The sequence below is a fragment of the Schistocerca americana genome, chromosome 1 (genome assembly GCF_021461395.2).
Source record: "Schistocerca americana isolate TAMUIC-IGC-003095 chromosome 1, iqSchAmer2.1, whole genome shotgun sequence".
Taxonomy (NCBI): domain Eukaryota; kingdom Metazoa; phylum Arthropoda; class Insecta; order Orthoptera; family Acrididae; genus Schistocerca; species Schistocerca americana.
This window is the reverse complement of record NC_060119.1, coordinates 703,633,492-703,659,272: the sequence shown is the minus strand read 5'-3', so window position 1 is coordinate 703,659,272 and position 25,781 is coordinate 703,633,492. Positions and strand designations below refer to the sequence as shown.

Genomic DNA, 25,781 nt, shown 5'->3' with positions numbered 1-25,781 from the left:
ACTGGCGCGAGACAGTGCCCTCACGACAATAGTCGTGCGTTTCCATTTCGTTGGGAGTAGAAGCCTCTGTATTGTGTTCACGAACCTCTTTGTTCACGTAAACAAACAGTGAGCTTGAGCTTCCTGGGTAGTGGGTGGCGGACGACGTAAACTGCGTTGAATGTTTTGAGGTATAGGAAATATGCGGCTATGAAACTGAAGCGAGAAGATGTGATTTTCTGTTGGAAAAGACTGACAATAGCATGCCACGAATAACTGTAAGGACGGATTTGTTCACTAAGCAAATAACAGGTGAGATAAAAGTTTCTTACATTTTAACAAGAAATACAAATTTCATATGTTTGCTATCTTTGTTGTTGGGCTGTATCAGGTGGATTTTTTTAAAGTGCAGTTTGTAGGCAGTCTGTCTTAATACTGAACACCATATCAGGGTTGCTGTTTTTTTATTTATTTATTTATTTTATTTAAAGTACTTAATCTCTTTGAAATATATCTGTTTAGCTTGCATTTGTCATGAATCTCCCACTTGGTGTAAAGTCCCAAGTGACTGGAAAAAAGTGCAGGCGACTCCTGCATATAAGAAGGGTAAAAGAATGGACATGCAAAATTACAGGCCAATATCCTTAACATTAGTTTGCTACAGACTACTTAAACATATTCTTAGTTCAAATATCATAAATTTTTGTTGGAGAGAAAAGCTTATGTCCACGAATCAACACAGTTTTAGAAAGCATCGTCCAAGCAAAATTCAACGTGCCCTTTCGTCAGATGATATGCTGAAAATTATGGAGGAAGGGCAACAGGAAGATTCCATAGCTCTAGATTTCCAGAAAGCATGTGACACAGTGCCCCAATGCAGACTGTTAACGAAGGTATAAGCGCGTGGAATATGTTCCCAGATATGTGAGTGGCTTGAAGACTTCTTAAGTAAAACAATGCAGTAAGTTGTCCTCGACTGTGTGTGTTCCATCAGAGACCAGGGTATTGCCAGGTGTTCCCCGGGGAAGTGTGATTACTTAAATGACCTGACTGACAGTGGGCAGCAATTTGCAATAGTTGTTTGCTGATGTGTGTTGTATGGGATTGTTGGTTGGTTTGGGGAAGGAGACCAGACTGCGTGGTCATCGGTCTCATCGGATTAGGGAAGGATTGGGAAGGAAGTCGGCCGTGCCCTTTCAGAGGAACCATCCCGGCATTTGCCTGGAGTGATTTAGGGAAATCACGGAAAACCTAAATCAGGATGGCCGGACGCGGGATTGAACTATGGGATGGTGTTGAAGGCAAGTGACTGTAGGATGATACGAGATGACTTAGACAAAATTTCTAGTTGGTGTGATGAATGGCAGCTAGATATAAATTTAGAAAAAAAAGTTAATGGTGATAAGTAGGAAAAACAAACCAGTATTGTTCAGATACAGCATTAGTATTGTGTTGCTTGTTACAGTCATGTTGTTTTAATATCTGGGTTTAACATTGCAAAGCGATATGAAATGGAACAAGCATGTAAGGATTGTGGAAGGGAAAGCGCATGGTCAACTTGGGTTTATTGAGAGAATTTTGGTTAAGTGTGGTTCACCTGTAAAGGAGACTGCATACAGGACGCTGTATTGTGACCTATTCTTGGGTACTGCTGGAGTATTTGAGATCCACACCAGGTTGGGTTAATGGAAGGCATCAAAGCAGTTCAGAAGTGGGCTTCTAGATTTGTTACCAGTAAGGGTTCAAACAACACACAAGTATTAAGGAGATGCTTGGAGAACTCAAATGGGAATCCCTGCTGGGAAGATGATGTTATTTTCAAGGAACACTGTTGAGAAAAATTAGAGAACAGGCATTTGAAGCTGGCTTCAGAACAATTACACTGCCACCAACATACATTTCGGTTAAGTACTTCACAGATATGAGAAATTATGGCTCATATGGAGGCATTGCTCTATTTACGAGTGGAACATGGAAGGAAATTATTGGTGGCTTGCAGATTATGTCTGCAGATGTAGATGTTAAACCCAAGAATACAATGCCACATCTTTCTCCAAGAAAAATCATTTGCACTGAGTTTTGGGACTGTCAGTGAATTTTGTTAGCAAACCGGATGGAACAAGACACAGCAATCAGTGTTACAGATTACTGAGAGACATTGAAGTTACGCCATGCAATACGGAACTACTGACTTGTATCATGTTCATGCATGACAAAACGTGACCACATACTGCACATGTAATAATGATGATGATGATGAAGTCCCATACTCCTTGACAGAGCATAGGGGATGACCGGGAGACCCGCACCGCTGTACTAGGCAAGGTCCTAGCAGAGGTGGTTTGCCATTGTCTTCCTCCAACCGTAATGGGGGTGAAATGATGATGATGATGAAGACGACACAACAACACCCAGTCATCTCGATGCAGGTGAAAATTCCTGACCCCGCTGGGAATCGAACCCGGGACCCCGTGCTCAGGAAGCGAGAACACTACCGCGAGACCACGAGCTGTGGACACATAATAATGATGATGATAAGGCCTTAGTCACACGACATTTACATTTTTATTTATTACGTAATAATGATGATGATAAATAAAAATGTAAATGTCGTGTGACTAAGGCCTCCCATCTGGTAGACCGTTCGTCGGGTGCAAGTCTTTCGATTTGACGCCACTTCAGCAACTTGCGCGTCGATGGGGGTGAAATGATGATGATTAGGACAATACAACACCCAGTCCCTGAGCGGAAAAATATCTCGGACCCAGCCAGGAATCGAACACGTGCCCTTAGGATTGACATTCTGTCGTGCTGACCACTCAGCTACTGGGGACGGACATGATGGTGGTGGTGATGATGCTTGATTAATTTTGTGGAAACAATTTTGTCACCCTCCCTTACAGTCTGGACCTTTCTCCACTCGACTTCCATTTCTTTTCTCATCTCAAGAAATTTCTTGCCAGTCAGCATATTTCAAGTGGTGATGAGATCAAGGTAAAGTCCAAAACAGGTTCACATTGCAGGCGACCAAATTCTGTGAAGAGAGTATGTTGCAAGTAGTGCCAAGATATGATACAAGCCTTAATTCCTTAGTTTGTGTGTGTGTGGGGGGGGGGGGGGGGGGGGAGGGGGGAGTATGTTGAAATATATTGCAGGTGTGTAGATTTTTCTGTAATAAAATACACACGAAAATAAATTGCTAAAATACCTGAATGTTACTTATGTGTCGATTATAATCAACATATAAAACTACTACAAAATTTAATAATAATAATAATTTCACTTTTATTATAATAATACTGGCATGCTCCTATTCAGCACAAATATATCTAAAACTTGAAAAAGCTCTAGAGTGCAGCTGTACGATACCATATTAAGAATAATACAAACAAAATGTTTACAACATTTAATGTTTAAAGGTAATGTGGAAACTTGTTTAGATTTCTTTACAGACTTAGGTCATCAAGTGTTACTTTATTTTTGATTCTTTGAAAATAATAATAATAATAATATGGCACTGCTTTTTCACTTGTCAGCTGCTTCCTGTACCTTTTCAGTGTCCTTAATTTTCTTCACTTCTTGTTCCCTAATTTTCATAGCAATTTCCAACATTGCTTCTCTTCTCATCTTCACAATATTACTCATATCTGATATGAGCCAATTGAAAAATTTGAGTGATAATTACAGAGTGAGCCGTCTCTTCAAACACTTTATCATACAATCGGCATTCATTATTTTTCTCACATGTATCTGCACTCATTGTTCAAGATATTCCTAAGCAATGAGAATCCCCTTTCTATATCTGCATTGCCATGTGAATGCAAAAGTGCAGCCTTGACAATTGTATAACAAAGGGTATTTCTCTTCTAAGAGGTTTTCTCAAAAAACTTTTAACGGATCTCTCTTATGAAACAAACAATTGAAACTTGAATATTTATGAACACTTGTACAATCAAACATAATTTATTCATTGGTAATTGTACCTTATGATAGTTTTAATAATATTCCTTTCCTTCAAAGAACTTGTCAGTTTGCTTCTGTACTTGGTATGAATTAAAAAATATTTTTCAATGGCTGACCATTGTTTTATGTCACCCTTCATCTGGTTCTAAAGTCAGCTATCTAGAGGAAACATTTCTCATAAACTGACGAGCAGGAAGTTTCATACAGATAGTGTGTGTGTGAGTGTGAGAGTGAGAGAGAGAGAGAGCACGTGTGTGTGCACTTAAGTGCGAGAGATTAAAAGAGGATACAAAGAATCATTGTATACTTGTGCTTGCTACAGCTGACTGAGCGGGTTTGAAAGGGGTCGTGGCCTTCCGAGTTGAGGGATGATCGTTTTGGAGAATTGTCACACAAGTTGGATGTGCTGTGTCAGTTGCGCAATAATGCTTATATCAATGCTCACGTGAACATTCTCACTCTTGTAGACGATGTTCTAGATGTACATGCAGCACTGACGCCCTCCGGGATTGTCATATTATAATGGCAGTAGTGGCAGATCGTACAGTTACCACAGTACAGATTAGAGGCCTTGTGAGCCCAGACATATCAACACAAACTGTTTGCGAACTGGTTATTGGCAGTGGAACTACTGGTAAGCACACCTCTAGCCCATCTCCCACTCATGTTACGGGATCGATGTTCATGACTCAATTGGTACCATCAGAGGATCACTTGGAAGGTAGAATGGTGCACTGTGGTCTTCAGTGATTAAAGCAGATTCTGCGAGCAATGTACGGTGTAGACCTGGTGAGCACTGTCTTGTAGAGTGCATTCATCCAAGACATACTGGCCCCATCCCAGGCATTATGATCTGGGATGCGATAAACTACAACTTTCATTCACCTTTGGTGTCTATGTATGGGGCGTTAACCAGCACTCAGCACATCGTTCTTCTGCCATTTTTGCAACAGGAAGGTGGTGTGTTGTTCCAGCAGGATAATGCTCACCCACAAAGTGGCCATGACATCAGGACACACAGTACATCCATAGACATAGGCTTTTGAATAGTGCCGTCTGCTCTGACTCTCTCTGTGACCTTCAGAGCCTCTGTGTGCTGTATACCTTCCATTCCTTAGTGCAATGGGTCCAGGAAAGCTGCCACTTGCTTACTCTTGATGGAGCCGCTGTGATGTTTAAGTGAGTTCCTGCTCACGTCGGTCTGACAGGAAACGAGGCTGCTGACGCTGCTGCCAAGGGTGTAATCCCTGTATCTTCCGCTGCTAGTTCTTCCATTACCTCTGATGATCTCTGTGTTGCTGTCTGTCAGCAGGCGGTGCCATTTTGGCATCACCATTGGTTCTCCCTTCATGGGCTCAAGCTCCAGAAAATCAAACTTCTCCCAGTGGCTTGGACGACCTCCTCTCGGCCCCTCTCGCCATGAGGAAATCATTGTAGCTATGATGCATATTGGACACTATCAGTTTAGCCATCACCATTTGTTCTGAGGTTCTCCTCCACCGCTTTGTGCTCATTGTCCTCAACTTTAAACAGTTCGCCATTTCCTGATGGAATGCCCGTTTTTTGACTACTTATGTTCTCATTTATGTTTTCTGTCTTGAGTTATCAGCTGTTTTAGTGAAAAACACACAGGCTGTATATCATGTTTTACTGTTTGTCCGTCGAAGCAGTATGGTGAAGGATGGTTAATCTTTAGTTCAGTACCTCCATTTCTCTATGGTGTATTTTATGGACCTTACTTCAAATCCCTGTTTTTAGCTGTCTTTCCGTCCATTGATTGGACGTAACATGTAGTCATTTTTAACTCTTCTTCTTCTTCTCTCTTTTTCTTTTTTCTCTCCATGTTCTATGTCCACAGCTTGTGGTCTCGTGGTAGCATTCTCGCTTCCCGACACGGAGTCCCAGGTTCGATTCCCTGCGGGGTTAAGGATTTTCACCCGGCCCGAGATGACTGGGTGGTAGTGTTGTCGTCTTCATCATCATCATCATTCATCCTCATTATGGTCAGAGGAAGGCAACGGCAAACCACGTCCATTAGGACCTTGCCTAGTATGTTGGAGTGGGTCTCCCGCATCGTTCCCGTATGCTCTGTCTATAAGCATGGGACTTTATTTCCATTTCATGTTCTATGTTTCTGACGTGGGTGCATATGACCCTAGTCGTTTTTTCACCCTATAACAAAACAAAGCAAACACTGCTCGTGAAACTCGGTGTGCTCTGCAAGATGTGCAGCAATTTTCCTGGCCAGCAGAAACTCCAATTGAGCATGTGTAGGATACGAGGAAACAAGAAGAGACTTGTGGGACTCGTCAGCCAACAACTCTTACGAACTACATGAACAGGTTGAGCAGGCATGACATAACATATCCCAGGACAGTATTTGCTATCTGTATGACCGACTGGATGCCAGAGTTATTGCCTGCATTGCTGCCCTTGGCGGCTGCATCAGTACTAATATAGGTGTTTCACCATGGGTCAAATACCTGGTGTCTCAGAACCACTTGTATTATTGGTCTGTAAATGTAATCATTTCATGTACTTCATATGCACTGTTGCAACACAAAATCTTGAGTGAATTGGAAACGTCTAAAAGTGTGCAGTAATTTTTATTTTCCGGCCTTCTGTTTTCATTTAAATTTCTTAACATTAGGTTATTTGACAATTTCGACCTTTCTGATAGAAAGTTGTCTATTTTGTGTGATTTAAGTATCTAGGTATTTTCATTTGTGAAATTTCTTGTTATTAGAATAAATGCGCACAAGTTGTGAATAGGTTGCATAAATTACAATGCTTTCTGATATCACACCTTGTTCATTATTTACAGTTCTACCAGTGATTTTACCCGTTTCTTTACAGCTGGTCACCTGGTAATGGTCACAGGGTCGGTCACACAATTCACACACAGTTGCTGCCGGGGTCGTGGAAACTCTTGGTCTTGCGTATTTTGTGGTTTTATCCATGCACTGCTATTCAGGTGTCGGAGTTCTTGATTTGTGTTGGTCCAGGATCTGTTTGTCATGGCTTCTGTTGTATGAAAGTTCAGCCAAATTTCCCTTCTCTTCTTCTCTCTTTCATGTAGGAGTTTATTCAAGTTGTTGGTGGATGGGTGTTTCATATGCAGTTACTCTATGAAGAAGGGTTCCCTGGAGAGTTCATTTACTAGCGTTGACTGTGTGTGTTTTGAAACACCTGAGGCGGCTTTCAAGAAGCGTGATTTAACTGCTTTGAGACTCCTTAGGTCTTTTAACTCTACTTTTCCCAAATGAGATCTATTCCATAAGTTGCGATGGGAACTATTTTTACGGCGAACGAAGCCATGGCTGTTTTTAGCGACAGTTTGAATATTGCCTTGATGTCAAACGTGGCTTTTGTGGAAATTTCTGACTGATATTGAGATGTTTCCAATGACTTCACATCACTTTATAACATTTCCACTATAGAGATCAGACATCACTCTCTGGTGCTCAAGATTATTACTTGGAGCCAATCCATCTGCTGCATAAATCATTGCTTTATCAGCAACCAACTTTTTTCATATAACAGAAATCCTCCTCTTTTTTTTAAAAAAAATAAAATAAAAAAAGCCTTGGTGTAAAACAATCCGAAAAAACTGATTTTTAGTGACCATTATCCGTCTCTGCAAAGTAGACAGTTTTAAAGGTGTGAACTAATTGTATATGAGAGGAATCCCATCTCTGATTCATATCTCTCGATAAAGCTTACAGGTAATTTTTAACGAAACCTGCATTAACAACCCTTATGAAACACACTTTGATCCAACCTTTGCTCTTGTATAAAAGAGTGTATATGTCAATGTTGAAACTTTCTTCGCACTTTATCATTATTGCAAGAAATTTAGAATGAGATATGAATCACTGAAGGAGATGCTGTATCACTAAAACTAGAGGAATTGTCCTATTTTTAAACTGTTATCCTCAGGGAAAAAATTCTGGAGACAAAATAATCCTCCATTAAGATCGCCAGGTGGGTACTACACGGGAGGACGTTATCAGAAAACACAAATCCCGCATTCTAGAGGTTCAGCATGAATTGTTACATCATTTAATTGTGTAGGTAGTTTCAGAATTTATGAAAGGAAATGGATGTTTTGGAGTTTGATATAGTAAGAATTTTGTGAAGGCAGGAAGAATAGAATTGTTGATCATGCAGGGGGTGAGTAAATAGTTATCAACACAAAATCAAAAAGGGTAATGCGAGAGTAGGATTAATAATAAAAAAATAAGAATGTGGGTGAACTAAATGAACATAATAAGTTCATTGTCATAGCCCGTATAGATACAAAGTCATAATCTGCAACAATAGTAAAGTGTGTATTGAATGAATTAAGGAGAGAAGTAGTTTTTGGAACAACTTATCTAAAAGAAGGGATCGGTTGACAGAAAATTGCTGAAACATTGAGGAATTATCAGTTTGGTATTGGAGGGAAATGCAAAGAGCAAGAATTGTAAACGAATGCCAAGGGTTGACTAGAGTGAGCGGGTTCAAGTGGATGTATGTTGAGATAGATAGAGATGAAGAGGCTTGTACGGGATAGACAAGTATGGAGAGCTCCATCAGATCTTTCTTCAGATTGAAGACCATGTAATAAAAACTACTGGGAAAATGATTGTGTGTAATGGCACATATTTGTTTTGCTGATGATCCTGCAATGTTTGCCTCTAGCACTGTTAAATTTCAACAATGAATGGACGAAGTTGAAATACTGGTGTAGAACAGAAACCTGTTGGATTAACACTAAAATAATTTGTAATCAACAAGATAAGTATTCAGATTAGCAGTGAAGTCCGAGAACAAATTGGTGTGTTTCTGTATTTGTTGCAGAGAATGATTAGCTGGATAGGGGAAAATAAACGGAAAGATTAAAAATGACCTGGGTGGCTTTGGTAAACTAAATATGTCTTAAAAACTGTGCTTCCAATGTGTCTGAGAAGGAAAGTTTACAATTAATGTGACTCTTGAGTTTTGACGCATGACAGTCTGACATGGACATTTAATGTGAAAATTGTTAAACAAACTGAATTCTAAATAACCTACTATGAGATGGATGTTGTGGATTACTGGCAGAGACAGGAACAAATGGATCAGAAAACTCACTGTAGTAATTTTGGCTAGTGAAGATGAAATGGAAGTTGGTGCGGCGTAGTAGGTTGATCAAGGAAATTCTTTGCAGAGTTCCAAGAGACAAAAAAAGGTTTACTGGAAGGCCCAGTGAAAGGTGGGCCAATGGCATTAGAAAACATGTAACAACGACAATAACAACAGTGACGCGTATAGTTGAAGTCTTTAATGCTGAGAGAATGTAGAGTACTTTATACAGTAGCGAATGTCAAATGGCTGTTGCTGAGGATTCTGGAATAAAAATGCTATTTCGCCAAATTCACTCTGGACTTAGTAACAAGTTGTGTGCTACAGCAACTGACAAACATACACAAAACCAAACATCTGACTGCAGCATTGACATTCCATGGTATCACCAGGGGCAGTTGGCCACTACAGTTTTTGTTGTGAATATTGGTTCACAGTTTACCTAGCTCCCTGCACCAACGTCTGTTCATACTGTTGCTCATGGTGTTGTGTCCATACATGGGACACAATTGGTGATGGAACTCTGGTGGAGATTGCTTTTGAGTGTGCCAAAATTAGATAACTGCATGAATCCTGTGGTTGGCGGGAGACAGTATCAGAACAGCCATTTTATCCTAGCAGTATGTGGTAAATACTGCTGTCACAAGACTGAAACTGCACTGCATTATTTCCACATATCTCCTCCCTATTCCTGCTCATGCGCATCTCTAGATGTGATTAGAACTTACTTTCTGGATGCCTCTTATAATACATTATCCACAAAGCGACAAGCAATTTGGACTTTGTTTCAAGGCTCTTCTGCTTAATGCAGAACCAGATAAATAAATAAACACAATTCTTAAAACATGGAGTAGTAATCATTCAGCAAAACACACACACACACACACACACACACACACACACACACACACACAAAAAAAGCATATTCTCTCTCTCTCTCTCTCTCTCTCTCTCTCTCTCTCTCTCTCAAGAAATAGCAGACTTAAATTGTGTGTGTGTGTGTGTGTGTGTGTGTGTGTGTGTGTGTGTGGCCGCGCGCGCCCGCGCGTGCGCGTGAGAGAGAGAGAAAGAGATACAAGGTAGAATGTGGGTCAGGAATTTGTAGGTGTATTTATAATGAGATTAGTCACAATTAATCTGTGTTTATACATCAGTATTTTACGTTTACTGATTCTATTTTATGTTATTTTCTAAGCACAGACAGTTTTTCCAAACAATAATGTCAGTTGACAGCTCTTGTAAGTTTGAAACACTAATTATTTGCACACTTATTTCAGGGTTGACCTCTCAGATAAACATGGATGTTTCTAAGGAAACGGAACTGAGGCATTTAATTCGTAGGGAACAGCGTCGAAATCGGAGGAGACGAAGGAGAAACGAAGTTGGTTCGTGTGTAATTTGTCAAGAAAATGTACTAAGGAGTGTTAGCAGTGTTTTATCTTGTGGACACTACTTTCACACACACTGCATTTTTGCCTGGATTAATGTAAGTTGTGTATTTTCATAAGTGTTTTATTATGTTGTATTAATTATAGAAATTTTACCATTTGTCCCCCCTGCAAAAATTTTTGATCAGATTCTGAATTATGATGAATTTTAAAGTTAATGATCATTATTTTTAGTGACTTATGTTATATTATATATAACTTTTCATTAAAAAATTTGAAATTGTGTTAGCTGATTACCTGGCATTCCCATTTATTTATTAATCCCAATCTTCTGTTTGACTAGAAAATAATTCAGATTTGTTCTGTGAAATCAAATCATTTTATTTACATTCTTGTAAGAGTGTTAGTGTAGTACACAAAATATAAACTCGAGCAAGTTTTAAGAGAGAGGAACATGGAGATCTGGGATCAACTCAACAGTTATTATAAGGAGTTGTGCTTAACACCTCAAAAACTTGAGTCAGATCTGTTGCAGATTGCTGTAGACATTCCACATCCTCTCCGCCCAAGTGCCCCCCCTCCCCCCCCCCCCCCCCCCCCCCCCACCACACCACACCACACACACACACACACACACACACACACACACACACACACACACACACAGAGGCAGTGAGAGAGAGGAGGGACATAAAATTTCTAAGGCTAGAGATAGGAAGTGAGGATGGGAAGTTTGGAATGTATGTAGGTACACATGCATTCAGGTTATATAACCCTTACGTTTCATACAGTTGTCTAGCAGCAGATAGATATTTCTCCCAATTACAAATCTCTCTCAAGTTTTTACTAATAATTACAACCAAGATTCATTTGCAAAGTACATCAGTAGACACTGATGTTGTCAATACATGTTTAATGTAACAGCCCTGCATGAAATTTTCAATTTTGAAATCTTTTAACATGACGGAAACATAACAGAGAAAGTGTGAAATCACTGTGAGGAGGTTCCTAAACACTTTGACTAATGTTGGACATTTTACACTGAGGTGTATATGGCAGTAGTTTTAACAACGTGGTGACCTTGTTTGTACCACGATGGAAAGTGTCGCTGTTGACATGTGTAAGCCCTTTCGTAATGTCTGTTGCAGTAATATTTAGAGATCATGGGGGTACTTACGAATAACCCTGCACTTTTCCCAGTGTAAGACTGTTGTGATTTATTGAAGAAATTTAGCGAAGTAATATAAGATGTGTGCTGCCATATTAGCGTAATGACACATTTTTTTAAACATCTTCAAGTTATCGTCATGATGGTTCATCTCCATATTTTCCTCTCTTGTGTGCATACCTGGTGGGGCGAAATGGACTTCCAAAACACAGGTCCGGTTTTCAATCACACTATTGCTGTTGCATTTTGAACCCACTTGCATGCGAAAGGCACATTGCCAAGGCCATCTCAGGTCATTAGTTAGTGTAACCTGTGTGGATGTTCCTCTTGGTTAACCGTCTGTTTAGAGTTACCTCAAGGTCAAACGTCATACTCTGATTATGAACTTCATTTGTTCAGAACTTCATTGCGTAGTTGTATTTTTAAAAGGTTATAATCCAGTCCTAGAAGATGTAATTTTGTTGACTTACTTTGTTACATCACAATTTGCCTTATGTTCTGTGGTGTGAGAGTTCTCTGTGATAATTTATTTTGTGATAAAATTATGAGACAAAGTTGCTGACTAGGACTTACCTTCAGGAGACAAAACATGTAGTTGTGTCGATAGACACACACACAAGTACACAATACTACTCTAATTTTTGGATAAATTTGCCCTTCTGGAGAGATAAGTGAGGGACTGGCTAGGAAAGTTTAAGAAAGATTGAGGGGAGACAAATGTAAAGCGAGAGGCGTCAGAAAAAATAGGAGGCCTAAGATAATACATTGGTAAGTAGTCTGCCTGCTTCAGTCCAGAGGTGGCAGTGATTAGTAAAGATGGATTAAAAGAAATGAAATGAATAGTGGACTTAAGGACTGGGAACACTCAGAGAACAACTGTCCACCGTGGCCCACTTGGTACCAGTTGCTCACGTGCTCTAGCCTGGGTGCTTGCTACATTACATGGGGTATCTGAATCCTCTTGCCCAATTCTAGTTCCTCTGAATTATGGAGAGGAGAATGCCCCAACATATCCTTATGTCCTGACATTCTCGTGGATGTAACCTCAGCTAGCACATGTCCCCCTTTTTTTCCAATATATACTTTGTACAGGGTGGAGAGAAGGAGTCTGACAAGGTCAGATCAAGGTAGGTGATGTTGAATAGAGTGAAATTTTCCTAATAACCATGGGCCAGAAATGCAGCCATAAAACCACAGACAATTGGTGATGAGTGCGTAGAAGTGCGAACAGTTAATCTAACTTACCACAGCAAAAGAGTAGGCCTACTAATTAAATTACCTCAAGATAATGGTTTCAGCTAAACAGTCAAAGCTAGGCAAACTTTTAATTCATATTGAAAAACAGTTGCGTTAGTTACGTATTGTGTGTTGTGTTTGCTGGATAATAAGAAGGTAATCCCAAAAGTCTCCTATTTTTTTATAAGTACATAGACCTGTTTATTTCTACAATGGTTTACATCAGTTAACAGCTTGAACATTTAGCTATTTTTCGACACAATCACCATTTCTGTCGATGCATTTTTGTTGACACTGTGGCAGTTTTTATATGCCCATGTCATACCAGCTTGCCGCCATGCTGTTCAGAAAGTTATGAACCTCTTCTTTCACCTCGTCGTCGGAGCTGAATCTCAATCCAGCCAAATGTTCTTTTAACTTACGGAACGGTCACTGGGTGCCAAGTCAGGACTATAGGGTGGGTGGGTGTTTATGTTCCACTGAAACTGTTGCACGAGAGCAACGGTTTGCCGAGCGATGTGTGGGCGAGCTTTGTCATGAAGAATGTGTACTCCCTTACTCAACATTCCTTGTAGTGGACTGACAAGGCAGCCAGTCCACAGTGACGGGTAGCCGAAAGAAAGGCACGCGTACACACACGCCGACTGGCGTGAAGTCTGGACCAGGATAAGTATTGAATGCTAATAAGAAAAGTATGCAGCTCCTCGAATTCTTAACTTTTATTTATCCTTGTTGTATACATCGTTCTTCTTGTTGAGACATTTCATACGATAACTATCAAATTATGTAAGGCTAATGGCGCCTTGCTAGGTCGTAGCCATGGACTTAGCTGAAGGCTATTCTAACTGTCTCTCGGCAAATGAGAGAAAGGCTTCGGCAGTGTAGTCGCTAGCAAAGTCGTCGTACAACTGGGGTCGAGTGCTATTCCGTATCTCGAGACCTGCCTTGTGGTGGCGCTCGGTCTGCGATCACACAGTGGCGACACGCGGGTCCGACATGTACTAAATGGACCGCGGCCGATTTAAGCTACCACCTAGCAAGTGTGGTGTCTGGCGGTGACACCACATTCCTCCCCCGCAAATCGGCGAACGGCCGTGTTATAAGGCTTCCGCCCGCCGTGGGGAGGACCCCATGTTGACATATGCGATGAGGTGTGCAGCCTAACAACAGGCGAGGCTGTGCCACCCGCACGCGGCCATTCGGTCCGAGGGGAGCTAGGAAACGCCTGAAAACCTAGTCCAGGGTGCACATCAACGTGCGGTGTATGCGCACGTAAAGAGACAGGAGGGGCCGAAGGGTCGATCTCCATTGCGTCGGGGTACCCGACGCGCGATGACGTCATGTGGTCCGGAGCGGGCAAGAGTTCCATGGCGGAGGACGGCTGGTCACGGGAAGCGATCGGCGGTGCGTGACCCAGGGAGGCGCTTGGCGGCCCCAGCGAAGCGTCGAATGCAGGCGGCGCCGGCTGGAGGACCGGCGCCTGCGGCGGAGGCTGCGGCGGCACGCCGCCATGGGGCAAAATGGAAGGCATCGTCGGTAACACCTGGGGATGGGGCGAGCCAGTAGATGGGTCCCCAGGGCACTGACCGGACGGCACCGTCGCTGAAAGCAGATGGGGAGCGGCAGAACCCGTGCGACAACAGAGGCGCAGCTGATTGAAATGCCGACGCACCTCACCAGAGGCCCCCAAAACCAAATACATCGCGCGGCCGAGGCAGCGAAGAATGTGGCCTGCGAGCCAACGCCGTGAACCGCGATAGTTGCGATAGAATACAACGTCGCCTCGAGCAAAAGCAGAAGTCTGCCGCTGCACTGGAACCTGAAGCGGCGGATGCAGCAAAGACATCAAGGTTCGATGAGGACGACCGTGGAGCAACTCAGCCGGCGAGCGACCATCTCGGGGCTGAGAGCGATACGAAGACAAAAAGAGCAACAATGCGTCCTCCCTAGAATGCGACTCTCTCAACTTCAACATCTGTGACTTGAAAGTCCGGACCAATCGTTCAGCGGCACCGTTTGACTGAGGCGAAAACGGCGCGGAAGTCAGATGTTGAATACCATTGGCCTGGCAGAATGACTGAAATTCGGCGGACATGAATTGTGGGCCATTGTCGGAAACAATAGTCTGCGGAAGACCTTCAATGCAAAAGATAGCAGACAACACTTGTATGGTGGCGGAGGATGTCGTGGAAGACATCCGGACAACAAAAGGAAAATTACTGAAGGCATCTACTAGAACCAACCATCGAGCATTCCAGAATGGACCAGCAAAATCGATGTGCAAGCGTTGCCAAGGGGAAGTGGCTTTTGGGCATGCAAAGACTTTCCGCGGCGGTGCGGATTGTTGTTCGGCACACGCCATGCAAGAACAACACATATTCGTAATCGCAGCATCGATTCCGAACCAAGTACAGTGCTGACGAGCAAGTTGTTTCGTTCGCACTATACCCCAATGTCCTTGGTGAAGAAGCCATAAGACAGAGGACTGTAACGAACGTGGGACCACGACTCTGGACTGATCATTATCAGAACGCAACAACAAAACACCACGTTGAACAAAAAGTCTCTCCTTGTGAGCAAAAAATCGGCGAACCAACGGATCCTCGATCCGAGACTTTGACAAAGGCCATTGCGTAGCAACAAAACGCAAAATGGTAGCAAGGACAGGGTCAGCAGCGGTGGCTGTAGCTACACGACGAAAATCAATCGAAAACGATTCGACCACTTCATCGGTTTCTGAATCAATGAACATGCAAGCAAGTTTGGAAGAATTGAATGCTTTATCCTCAGCAACAGGCAAACGGGACAACGCATCGGCGTTTCTGTGCTTAGCAGTGGACCGATACAAGATATCGTAGCGGTACTGCGAGAGGAAAATAGACCAGCGAATGAATTTCTGTGCTATACGTGGAGGTACAGGCTTGTTCGGATGAAAAAGCGACGTCAAAGGGTTGTGGTCTGTGATAATGGTAAAGTGACGACCATACAAGAAATCATGGAACTTAGTAACACCAAACACGAGAGCCAAAGCTTCTTTCTCTATCTGGGAATAATTTCTTTGCACAGACGAGAGCAATTTTGACGCAAAGGCAATAGGGCGATCATGTGAGCCAACTTTGTGCGCAAGCACAGCATCGATCCCGAAATCCGATGCATCTACCATCAACAAAAGGGGTTTCTGGGGATCGAATGGCGTAAGGCAAGTATTAGAAAGCAACGCCGATTTCAACTGGCGAAAGGCGCGTTCGCATTCCGTCGTCCAGACGAACGGAACACCCTTACGGCGTAAGCTATGAAGCGGAGCTGAAATGGAAGAGGCATTGCGCAGAAAGCGATGATAATAGTTAATTTTACCCAACACACTCTGTAGCTGTTTCACATTCTGCGGCGAAGGCAATTCCTGTATGGCACGGAGGTGCTCCGGACTCGGATGTATGCCTTGGGCATTGATGACGTGTCCCAGGTATGGCAAGTCACGAGCAAAAAACACACATTTGTCCTTCCGCAAGCGAAGACCATTTTGTCGCAAGACCTGAAATAATGTCCGTAGGTTCACAAGATGATCTTCTGCTGTCTGTCCGGAGATCACTATATCGTCCAGATAGTTTGCTGCAGTAGGGACCGACGCACAAATAGTTTGTAAATATTGCTGAAACAATGCAGGGGCAGATGCACACCCGAATGGCAGTCTTTTGAATCGGTACAAACCAAGATGCGTGTTAACCACCAAGACGCGCTGGGATTCGGCGTCCACTGGGATTTGCAAGTACGCATCTGCTAGGTCCAACTTCGAAAAGTATTTACCCGGGCACAGTTTATCAGAAAGATCTTCCAGGCGGGGTAAGGGAAAAGTTGCAATCACGAGTTGTGGATTCACAGTTGCCTTGAAGTCCACACAAAGTCTCAGTTTTCCGGAAGGTTTTGGCAAAATTACTAAGGGTGAGGCCCAGAGAGAAGCTTGCACACGTTCAATTACACCTCGTGATTCTAAATCGTTTAATGTTCTTGCGACCTCATCACGCAATGCGTGAGGAACATTGTGCGCTCTGAAAAATTTCGGTTGCGCGTTGACTTTCAGTTCCAAATGTGCTTCATAGTTCGTAGCGCAACCAAGGCCCGGTGCAAAAATGTCTGCAAATTCTTCACACAGACGAGAAACACTGTCTGAAGGCACAGTCTGATTCACTGATAGGACCTGATTTACGATAGACATGTTAAACAATTGAAATAAATCTAAACCAAACAAGTTCACTGCTGTAGAAGAACGAAGAACGTAAAATGACACATGTTTTGTTAGTCCCTTGTATGTTGCAAGAAGGGTGCACTGTCCTAACACAGGGATCTGCTGTCCTGAATAACTTTTTAACTGAACATTTGCGGCATGCAACGGAGGTTTGCCCAGTTGTTTGTACGTGTCGTGATTGAGCAGTGAAACTGCTGCTCCGGTATCGAGCTGGAATGGTATGACCTTGCCATTAAAGTCCAAATCTACAAAAATTTTATTGTCCTGCTGACGACAAGAGCGACTGTTTTGTGCAATTGGAACAGACACTTGTCCAGAATCACTTGCTAATTGACGTGATTTCCGGCGACGTCGACGCACACTTTTTGTGGGACGAACACAGTCACTGTTAGAGAAAGTGGCACTGGATGGGGTGGAAGTAACTGCATGAATGTCCATGGGTGAAGGTCCACGAGCCTGAGTGTCCTTGGTTCGATTCCGGCGCGAAGCAAAGGGCCTGGAATGATTGTGATTGTCTGATCTGAGCTTTTTCTGGCAAACACTTTGAACATGTCCTTTTTTATTGCAGAAAAAGCAAATAGCTTGGCGTAACGGGCAATGTTCACGCGAATGTCTAGTAGCACACCGCGGGCATGATTTCACTGCATTTGTGTGCTGGCGCGGCACACCTGGTTTAGAGCGCGGCGGCAGCTGCGTTGAAGTGCGCGAGGGCAGGTTACCGGGCCGCGCAGCGCGCCCGGTGGGCCGGTTAATGTTACACACTGCTGGCGAAGTTTCAAAAGAGTCCTGAGCAGAGTCAAGTGTGTCTTGTCTATCCAATATGTCTATCACTTGTTGAAGGGAGGGATTAACTAGTTTCATAATTTGCTCCCGTATGCGAACATCAGAAACGTTCTGTGCAATTGCATCACGTACCATTGTATCTGAATAAGGAAGGCCACAGTCACATTCAAATGCACAGTCCCTAGTAAGTCCTTACAAAGTTGCAACCCACTCCCTATTAGTCTGACCGGCCGTACGTTTTGTACGAAAGAAAGTATACCTTTTTGCAACTACATTAACTGTCTCTTTGAAATAGGCGTCCAATGCCGACAAAATTTCATCGTAGGACAGAGTCGCTACGTCGCGTCGGGGTAACAATTTCACTATCACACGGTACATTTGCATGCCGACACAAGACAATAAGTGAGGCTGCCGCTCGTTACCTTGAATTCTCTAGGTGGCGAGATGAAATCCAAACTGGCGTGACCATTCCGTCCAGGACTCTTGCGCCGCGTCAAAATTGCGAAACGGCGGTGCAACTGCATGTTGTGGTGGCGGCAGCGATGAAGTGGCTGCTGCCGCATCGGTTTGAATGGCACGTTGACCCTGGACGAGCTGTCCAAGGGCATCCAATAACGATTGCGTCTGCTGATTCTGCAAGCGATAAAATTCGGACAGTACATCTGACGAAGCCATGATACAAGTAAATGTAAGCAATTAGAAAGAACACGTTTCCCTCGTCGCCAATATTGTGGACTGACAAGGCAGCCAGTCCACAGTGACGGGTAGCCGAAAGAAAGGCACGCGTACACACACGCCGACTGGCGTGAAGTCTGGAACAGGATAAGTATTGAATGCTAATAAGAAAAGTATGCAGCTCCTCGAATTCTTAACTTTTATTTATCCTTGTTGTATACATTGTTCTTCTTGTTGAGACATTTCATACGATAACTATCAAATTATGTAAGGCTAATGGCGCCTTGCTAGGTCGTAGCCATGGACTTAGCTGAAGGCTATTCTAACTGTCTCTCGGCAAATGAGAGAAAGGCTTCGGCAGTGTAGTCGCTAGCAAAGTCGTCGTACAACTGGGGTCGAGTGCTAGTCCGTATCTCGAGACCTGCCTTGTGGTGGCGCTCGGTCTGCGATCACACAGTGGCGACACGCGGGTCCGACATGTACTAAATGGACCGCGGCCGATTTAAGCTACCACCTAGCAAGTGTGGTGTCTGGCGGTGACACCACATTCCTCTTCTCCGGTTCTGAATTGCTCGTTTGAGTTTTTTCAGAGTCTCACAGTACCTGTCAGACATCATCCAGGGTGATCCGCCAATCTTCACGCATGCTTTGCTCAACCTTCAACACTGTCTCCTCAGAAACTGATGGTCTCCCACTCGTGAATTTCAGTCTGGCCAGCTGCAAACACTCTACACCACTTACGAACATTTTTGACATCCATGCACAACTCACCATTCACTTCCATCAATTGGCGATGGATTTCAATCAGCGCAGTGCCCTCTGCGTTCAAAAACCGAATAACTGCGCGCAATTTGCACTTTGCGGTAACATCCAATGGGAGCTTCATTCTCAATGGCTGCCAAGCCGAGATTGAGTGCCTCGACGTGGCGTGCACATGGTTACACACAGCGCTTGAAGCACTCTTCATAACAGTGTGACCAACTGCCACACAAACAGAGTTCTGTACTTAAAAAAAAAAAAAAAAAAAAAAGGAGACCTTACTTTTGGGATTACCCTCGTACTTTACTGTTAGATCGACAGCACTATAAGTATCATAATACCATTAATTTAAGGTAATAAAAAGCAACGTAGTTAGAGATAACCACACACCTAGAAACACCCAAAGAAGTTCTAGCTTGTCAGACGAAAGTTCCCCACTCTTGTCACTGACTGGCTGTCATTTTATAACTGTAGCTCCACATTGGTGCCCTAGTCTGCTCGGACATCATCCTTTATTGCTTTCACTTTTCATCTTTGTAATACTTCCCTTCTTCTTTTTCCTGTCCAGTCCACACCTTCTCTATCTTCTTAATTGCTCTGTTTATTTCTTTTATCTTAATTTGTATTTCTCACTTTCATCATTTTTGGACTGAAGTGCTTACGGCATACTAAATTTGATCCCATGTTGTCACACCTCTGGTTTCACCTTTGTAACCCATGTTCCATTGTCCTTAACAGTTGAGTCCCTCTCTTGTAGGACCTGAGGCACCTGCCCTTCATTTTTAATCTTCCCCAAAATGTACCTCTCCCCTTCCCACCCCTCTCTCCCGGACCCTCCTTTCCTCTCCCTTCCCCTCCCCCTCCCTCCCCTCTCCCGGACCCTCCTTTCCTCTCCCTTCCCCTCCCCCTCCCCCTCCCCCTCCCACCCCTCCCTCCTCCTCTCTGAGGAAGGAACTAATAGTTGCAAAAGCTAGGGAAGTGAATGTTTCATTGTCTTGCACCAATGTGCTGTATAACAAGTTTTATGATATCCTTTGTAGGACTTGACAAGGTTCGTTCTGTTTTAAGTGGTGGCTGGAATACATCTTTTAGATTTTTCTTTAATGACCTTTCAGTTTCTGCTGATGTGTGAGAGGAACACTTTCTCAAATGTTTTTCATTTTCTTCATCTCTGTCTAATGTTCAGTTTCATCTATGATTGGTATACTCATTCCTGCATAAAAAAGGTTGCTATGTTGTTTCAGTGTATATTAGCTTTCTTGGTCAAAGACTTCAAAGCTACTGTGTAGGTACAAAGCAGTTACTTGGTGAATAATGATGGAGGGTACAAATTAGTGTGTGTTGGTTTTCAGTAAATGTTACAGCCAAATAAGTGTTGGGTCTTTGTCTATCCAATACATGCAGGAATTGGGTGTGGTCATATTGCTTATTGCTCATTGTGAAGTGGATGATAAGATGCAGCTAGTTTAGCACCTGAAATCCATATGATCAAATTACGGAGATATTTGTTTTGGAAGAAGCAGAAAGACTTGGTGGCTGTTACCTCCAGCACCTTGGTTTGAACACTACTATAAGCAGCTTGGCTACCCCTGGTGGTAACAATCAATTGCTTCATTGATTTGTGTGTAGTAATTGCTTTCTATCACATAAACTTAAGAAAAGAAGATTTTTTGGATTGGGGGGAGGGAGGGAGAGAGAGAGAGAGAGAGAGAGAGAGAGAGAGAGAGAGAGAAAGAGAGAGAGAGAGAGAGAGAGAGCACTACTCACTAAGTGCAGCTGTCATGGATGTGATTGAAATGCAGAAAACATAGAGAAAAGTCAGATATGCACTTAGTTAAAACCACATTTTCTAATTTATTAACTAATGAATGAAGTACATTCTCACTGTAAGTGTAAATAGCTTGCTCTTTATCAGAACCCTTAAGAAATCCAAACTGTGACTTGGACAATATATTATTTGCAGTCAGATGCATAAGGAGACACTTGAACACAACCTTTCAGATGTTTGTTGAGAAAGCAGGCAAAAGTGAAATTGGTTGATAGTTTGATGGTATCTCTTTATCCACCTTCTTGTAAAGGGGCTTAACTTCAGCATATTTTAGCCAGTTTGGAAATGTTTCACCAAAAAGAGATTGATTACACAAATAACTTAAGATAGAAGTAAACTTGCGTGAGCACTCTTTGATTAACCTTGTTGATATGTAATCATACCCACTAGAATACTTAGTGCCTTGTTGACAACTTGGATCTATGGCTTTGTGGGGTCTGTGCCAACTGTCAGGCCACGGTTTTGCAGTTATCTAAGATCCAACCAGTATGGTCATAAGCCCAGGAGAGGTGCTGCAGGCGATGTCATGCTGTTAACAAAGGTACCCGTGTCAGTTACCTGCTGCCATAGCCCATTAACACTAAATTTTGCCACACAGTCCTTACAGATATGTTTGTCATACATCCCACATTGATTTCTGTAGTTATTTGATGCATTGTCTGTTAGTACTGACAACTCCACACAAACACAGCTACTCTCAGTCATGAGTGAATGCTACCAACCACTGCTTTGTCCCTGGTGAGAGGTAGTGTCTGAAATTTGTTATTCTCAGCACACTCTTGACATCGTGAATCTCAGAGAATTCCCTAACAATTTCTGAAATGGAATATCCCATGCAGCTAGCTCAAACTACATTCCATGTTCAAAATCTGTTAATTCTCATTGTGCAGCCGTAACAACATTGGAAACCTTTTCATGTGAATCACTTGTGTGCAAATGATGGCTCCACCAATGTGCTGTTCTTTTATACATTGTATACATGACACTACTGCCATCTGTACATGTGCATATCACTGTCCTATGACTTTTGTCACCTCAGTGTAAAAGGAGTGCTAACTTACATGTGGAAGGGCATTGAATAGCTTCAGAGAAGTATTAGTGATGTAGGAAACAAACATGATGATTAGTATTAATGACTATGCACTTCCTTTCACTTGCTACTTTTGTTGTCACAAAGCAATTAAAATTCTGCCGCAGTAGGCTATAAATGATAAGATTGCAAGACATAGTTGTACCTATGTAAGAACCTTAGGATTCTGTTACTAGTTGATGTGTCAAATATTTATTTTGTTTGGATAACACCAGTTTAAATTTCTTGTCTTGTAATGTATTTCCACAGGCTAATACCTCTTGTCCAACATGCAGAGCACCAGTTGAATGTTACAATATATGAACAGTGATGTGGGCTTAAGATACTGGAGAAGAATATTTATTTCCTTGTTGTGTATGTACCAGAGACAAATGTTACCTATTGTTTAGAACTCACTGTTACAAAAGGTGCTGCATTAGCATGCCAAATTTATTATAGTGGGAATTCAGCATTCACATAAAATGATATAAGCTCATATGTTGATATATTGGCATTGTGTTGTATTGAACTAATTTTAAGATACATGTTGTGAAATACTTTTATTTTTGTGTTTCATTGTCCTTTGTCTCACAAAAAGTGTCTGAAAGATGTTCTTGGTATAAAACAAGAAGACAGTTAGAAGTACACAAATATAAGGAGAATAGAGTCCAGAAGATTTATCAGAGGAGAATGTATGTAGAAAAAAAGATGTAAAAGAAAACAAATGTGGAATAAACTTTTTAAGTGTAGAGGGGTTCATTTCTGAGAGTGGATAAGATACAGTGTGTGTTGAAATTTTTTGAACCACCGATTTATCTTTCAGGAAACAAAGGAAGTAAAAGCATCATTTTGCATCAAGAGAAGCAGAAACATATACAAGGCACTTTAGTATGTGAAAGAGCCATAGTACTTCAGGTACAAAATTTGTATTGGCTTTTATTTTCAGTCATACTACTACTGTTCTGGGGGGGGGGGGGGGGGGGGGGGGGAGAGACTCTTCAAACACATATTGGCAATGGAACTTCTGTGTGATCATGAAAAAAATAGTTTCAGTTACCTGGATGGCATGAGGGCCCAAAAGATAGAATTTTTTTATTTGATGACATTCCATTATTCTTCCCGAGTCTAAAAACACACTTTTTTTTGTATAATTCTCCATTATTTTGATGTTTAAATGCCTTTCTAAAGCAGATGCGGGTGTGAATGCCTAGCTGTCACACTACTGTCAAACATAAAACTTTGCCCACAGTGCCTCATTATTTAAGTTTGACACAGCTATTTCCATAGCAACTCATTTGTGCAATACCTTTGGAGAACATATTGATTGTATTATGAGCTAGGATTAATTGCAGTCAGTCTTTCTGTTGATAAAAATAGATTACATGAGGTAATATGTGTGTGTGTGAATTTTTTGTAAACTTGTTGTGACTTTGTATTTCAACCATTTTACAGTGTGAATTGCCAAAAACTAAGAACTTTAATCTTTAATTTGCAGTTGTAAATTTTATGGTAATCAACACAACCATGTTGTTGGAAATTGCAAAAATGAAAACATTGTTATGCCTTAGTGAAGTGAGGTTAGGCCTAAATGTTTGCCAGGAAGTGCTTCAAAATGCAAGTTCATCCATCTTACCAAAAATGAACTCGGTGCTGATGTTGAAAATATTGAAAATAATTGTTATATTTTAATTAATAAGTGTAGGATTTTGGAATTACTTTTGTCTGTTGCTAAATGTAAGTACTGTAATAGTGAAAAATCAATTATTATAGTGGGACGTAAGTAAGAGAAGAAACCTAGCCAGCAAAATTGTACTGGAATGTCAAATGTGTAAAGTAGCAAAATGTACATTGACATCTCCTGTAACATGCACAAAAGATAAGGGAATATTAGTGTTGCTTATGTCATGAGATGTATTGGGAAGGGAAGAAAAGGAAAGCAGCCCGAATATCCTGTGCTTTGATGGACCTCCTGCCTCCACCTGTCAAATTTGAGAGGTATTATAAATGTTACCGTAATCCTCTAACAGAACTTACTGAAGCATTTATACAGAGGGCATTGAAAGAAACTGTAGATATTTGTCAATGTACTGATATTGTTGGTGCAGTGGATGGTTCTGTCAGAAGAGAGGCCATACATTACTGAATGGAGTTGTCACACTTACCTGTAGATACAGGGAAGGTGCGGGACTATGAATGCTTGACAAAACACTGACAAGGTTGTGCCAGATACATGAACAAAAATGTGGCAAAAAAATTGAAGATTTCGGTGGTGGCATAGAAAGCAAGTATTTTTAGTACAGTGAAACTCCACTTTTACACTTTTCAAGGGACTTCAAAAAATGGTGTAAAATGTGGAAAATAGTGTTTTAAGCTGTAAAAGTTACATATTTGGCACTTTATTTATGATATATGTACATAGCAGGCATCAAAAGACTGGTCAGGGACTTGTTTATTATCTAATGAAGGTTCATTATCTTATAAAAACTGCTGGTGTAACTGGAATTGATAACTGTCTGGGAAGTAGGAACGTTTGTCCCAATTTAGTATGTCGTAATCAATTTTTTGAAAACCTGCAGCCATTATTCATTATTTAAATAATGAGATAGTGCACTAGTGACTTATTTTTTCATGTTTAGCATGACGCGTTACGAGAATTTTTTCTTGTTGTCAAGTGAAGATGTGTAAGTAAGTACTATGTATGGTGTTTGAATATGTGTTATTCGGCATCTCTTCAGTGTCAACTAGCGCTCTAAGTGTCCATAAGCCGAAACACGTTAAATATGGTTCAACAAAGGTGTCACAATGATCACAACAATCACAAAACTGCATTTGCGGAGTAGAGGCAGTTTGGAAATAGTTGTGATTCATCATGATATTTTCATTTGAATGAATCTACAGTGAAACCCCACTTTTACACTTTTCAGAGGACTTAAAAAAAGAAAAATTGGTTTAAAATGCGAGAAAATGTAAAACATGGGAAATAATGTTTTAAGCTGTAAAAGTTACATATAGGATACCCCCCTTGCACTTTATGTATGATGTATGTACAGTAGGCATCAAAAGACTTGCCAGGGACTTTTTATTATCTGATTTATTATCTAATAAAAACCGCTGGTGTAACTGGAAATGGTAACTGTCTGGGAAGTGGAAATATTTGACTTTATTTCGAACGTGTTATAATCAATGTTTTTGGAAAGCCCGTAGCTGTCATTCATTAATAACTGCACTAGTTACATATTTAAAGCCTGCAGCTGTCATTCATTATTTAAATAATGAAATACTGCACTAGTTACGTATTTTTCCATGCTTAGCATGACACATTTAGAGAATTTGTTCTCATTGTCAGGTGCAAATATGTAAATAAGTATTTTGTATGGTGTTTGAATATGTGTTATTCTGCATCTCTTGCCCAGGACTCATTTTGAGGTTATCAGGTATTGTGCCTCATCAGTTAAGTAGAAAACCGCGCTCGCACACACACACACACACACACACACACACACACACACACACACACACACACACTCTCTGTATGTTTGTGTAACATTGCAAAAAATGCGTATGTAAATACTGCACTTGACAAC

The 25,781-nt window shown here is 41.7% G+C and overlaps 1 protein-coding gene across 1 annotated transcript; it reads left to right on the top strand.

Annotated features, from left to right (window-relative positions):
* Positions 1-22,604, top strand: LOC124544970 (peroxisome biogenesis factor 10-like). Its single transcript, XM_047123721.1, has 3 exons — positions 1-291; positions 10,326-10,534; positions 22,468-22,604. Exons 1-3 carry the CDS (start codon positions 243-245, stop codon positions 22,519-22,521), a joined length of 312 nt encoding a protein of 103 aa, XP_046979677.1. The 5' UTR covers positions 1-242; the 3' UTR covers positions 22,522-22,604.
* Positions 22,605-25,781: the final 3,177 nt, after the last annotated feature.

Bases quoted from the DNA above. Each gene is read 5' to 3' on its own strand.
- LOC124544970 (XM_047123721.1), top strand. From the start codon at position 243: ATGCCACGAATAACTGTAAGGACGGATTTGTTCACTAAGCAAATAACA. The intron at 292-10,325 runs GTGAGATAAAAG...CACTTATTTCAG, and splicing joins GTTCACTAAGCAAATAACAG to GGTTGACCTCTCAGATAAAC. The intron at 10,535-22,467 runs GTAAGTTGTGTA...GTATTTCCACAG, and splicing joins GCATTTTTGCCTGGATTAAT to GCTAATACCTCTTGTCCAAC.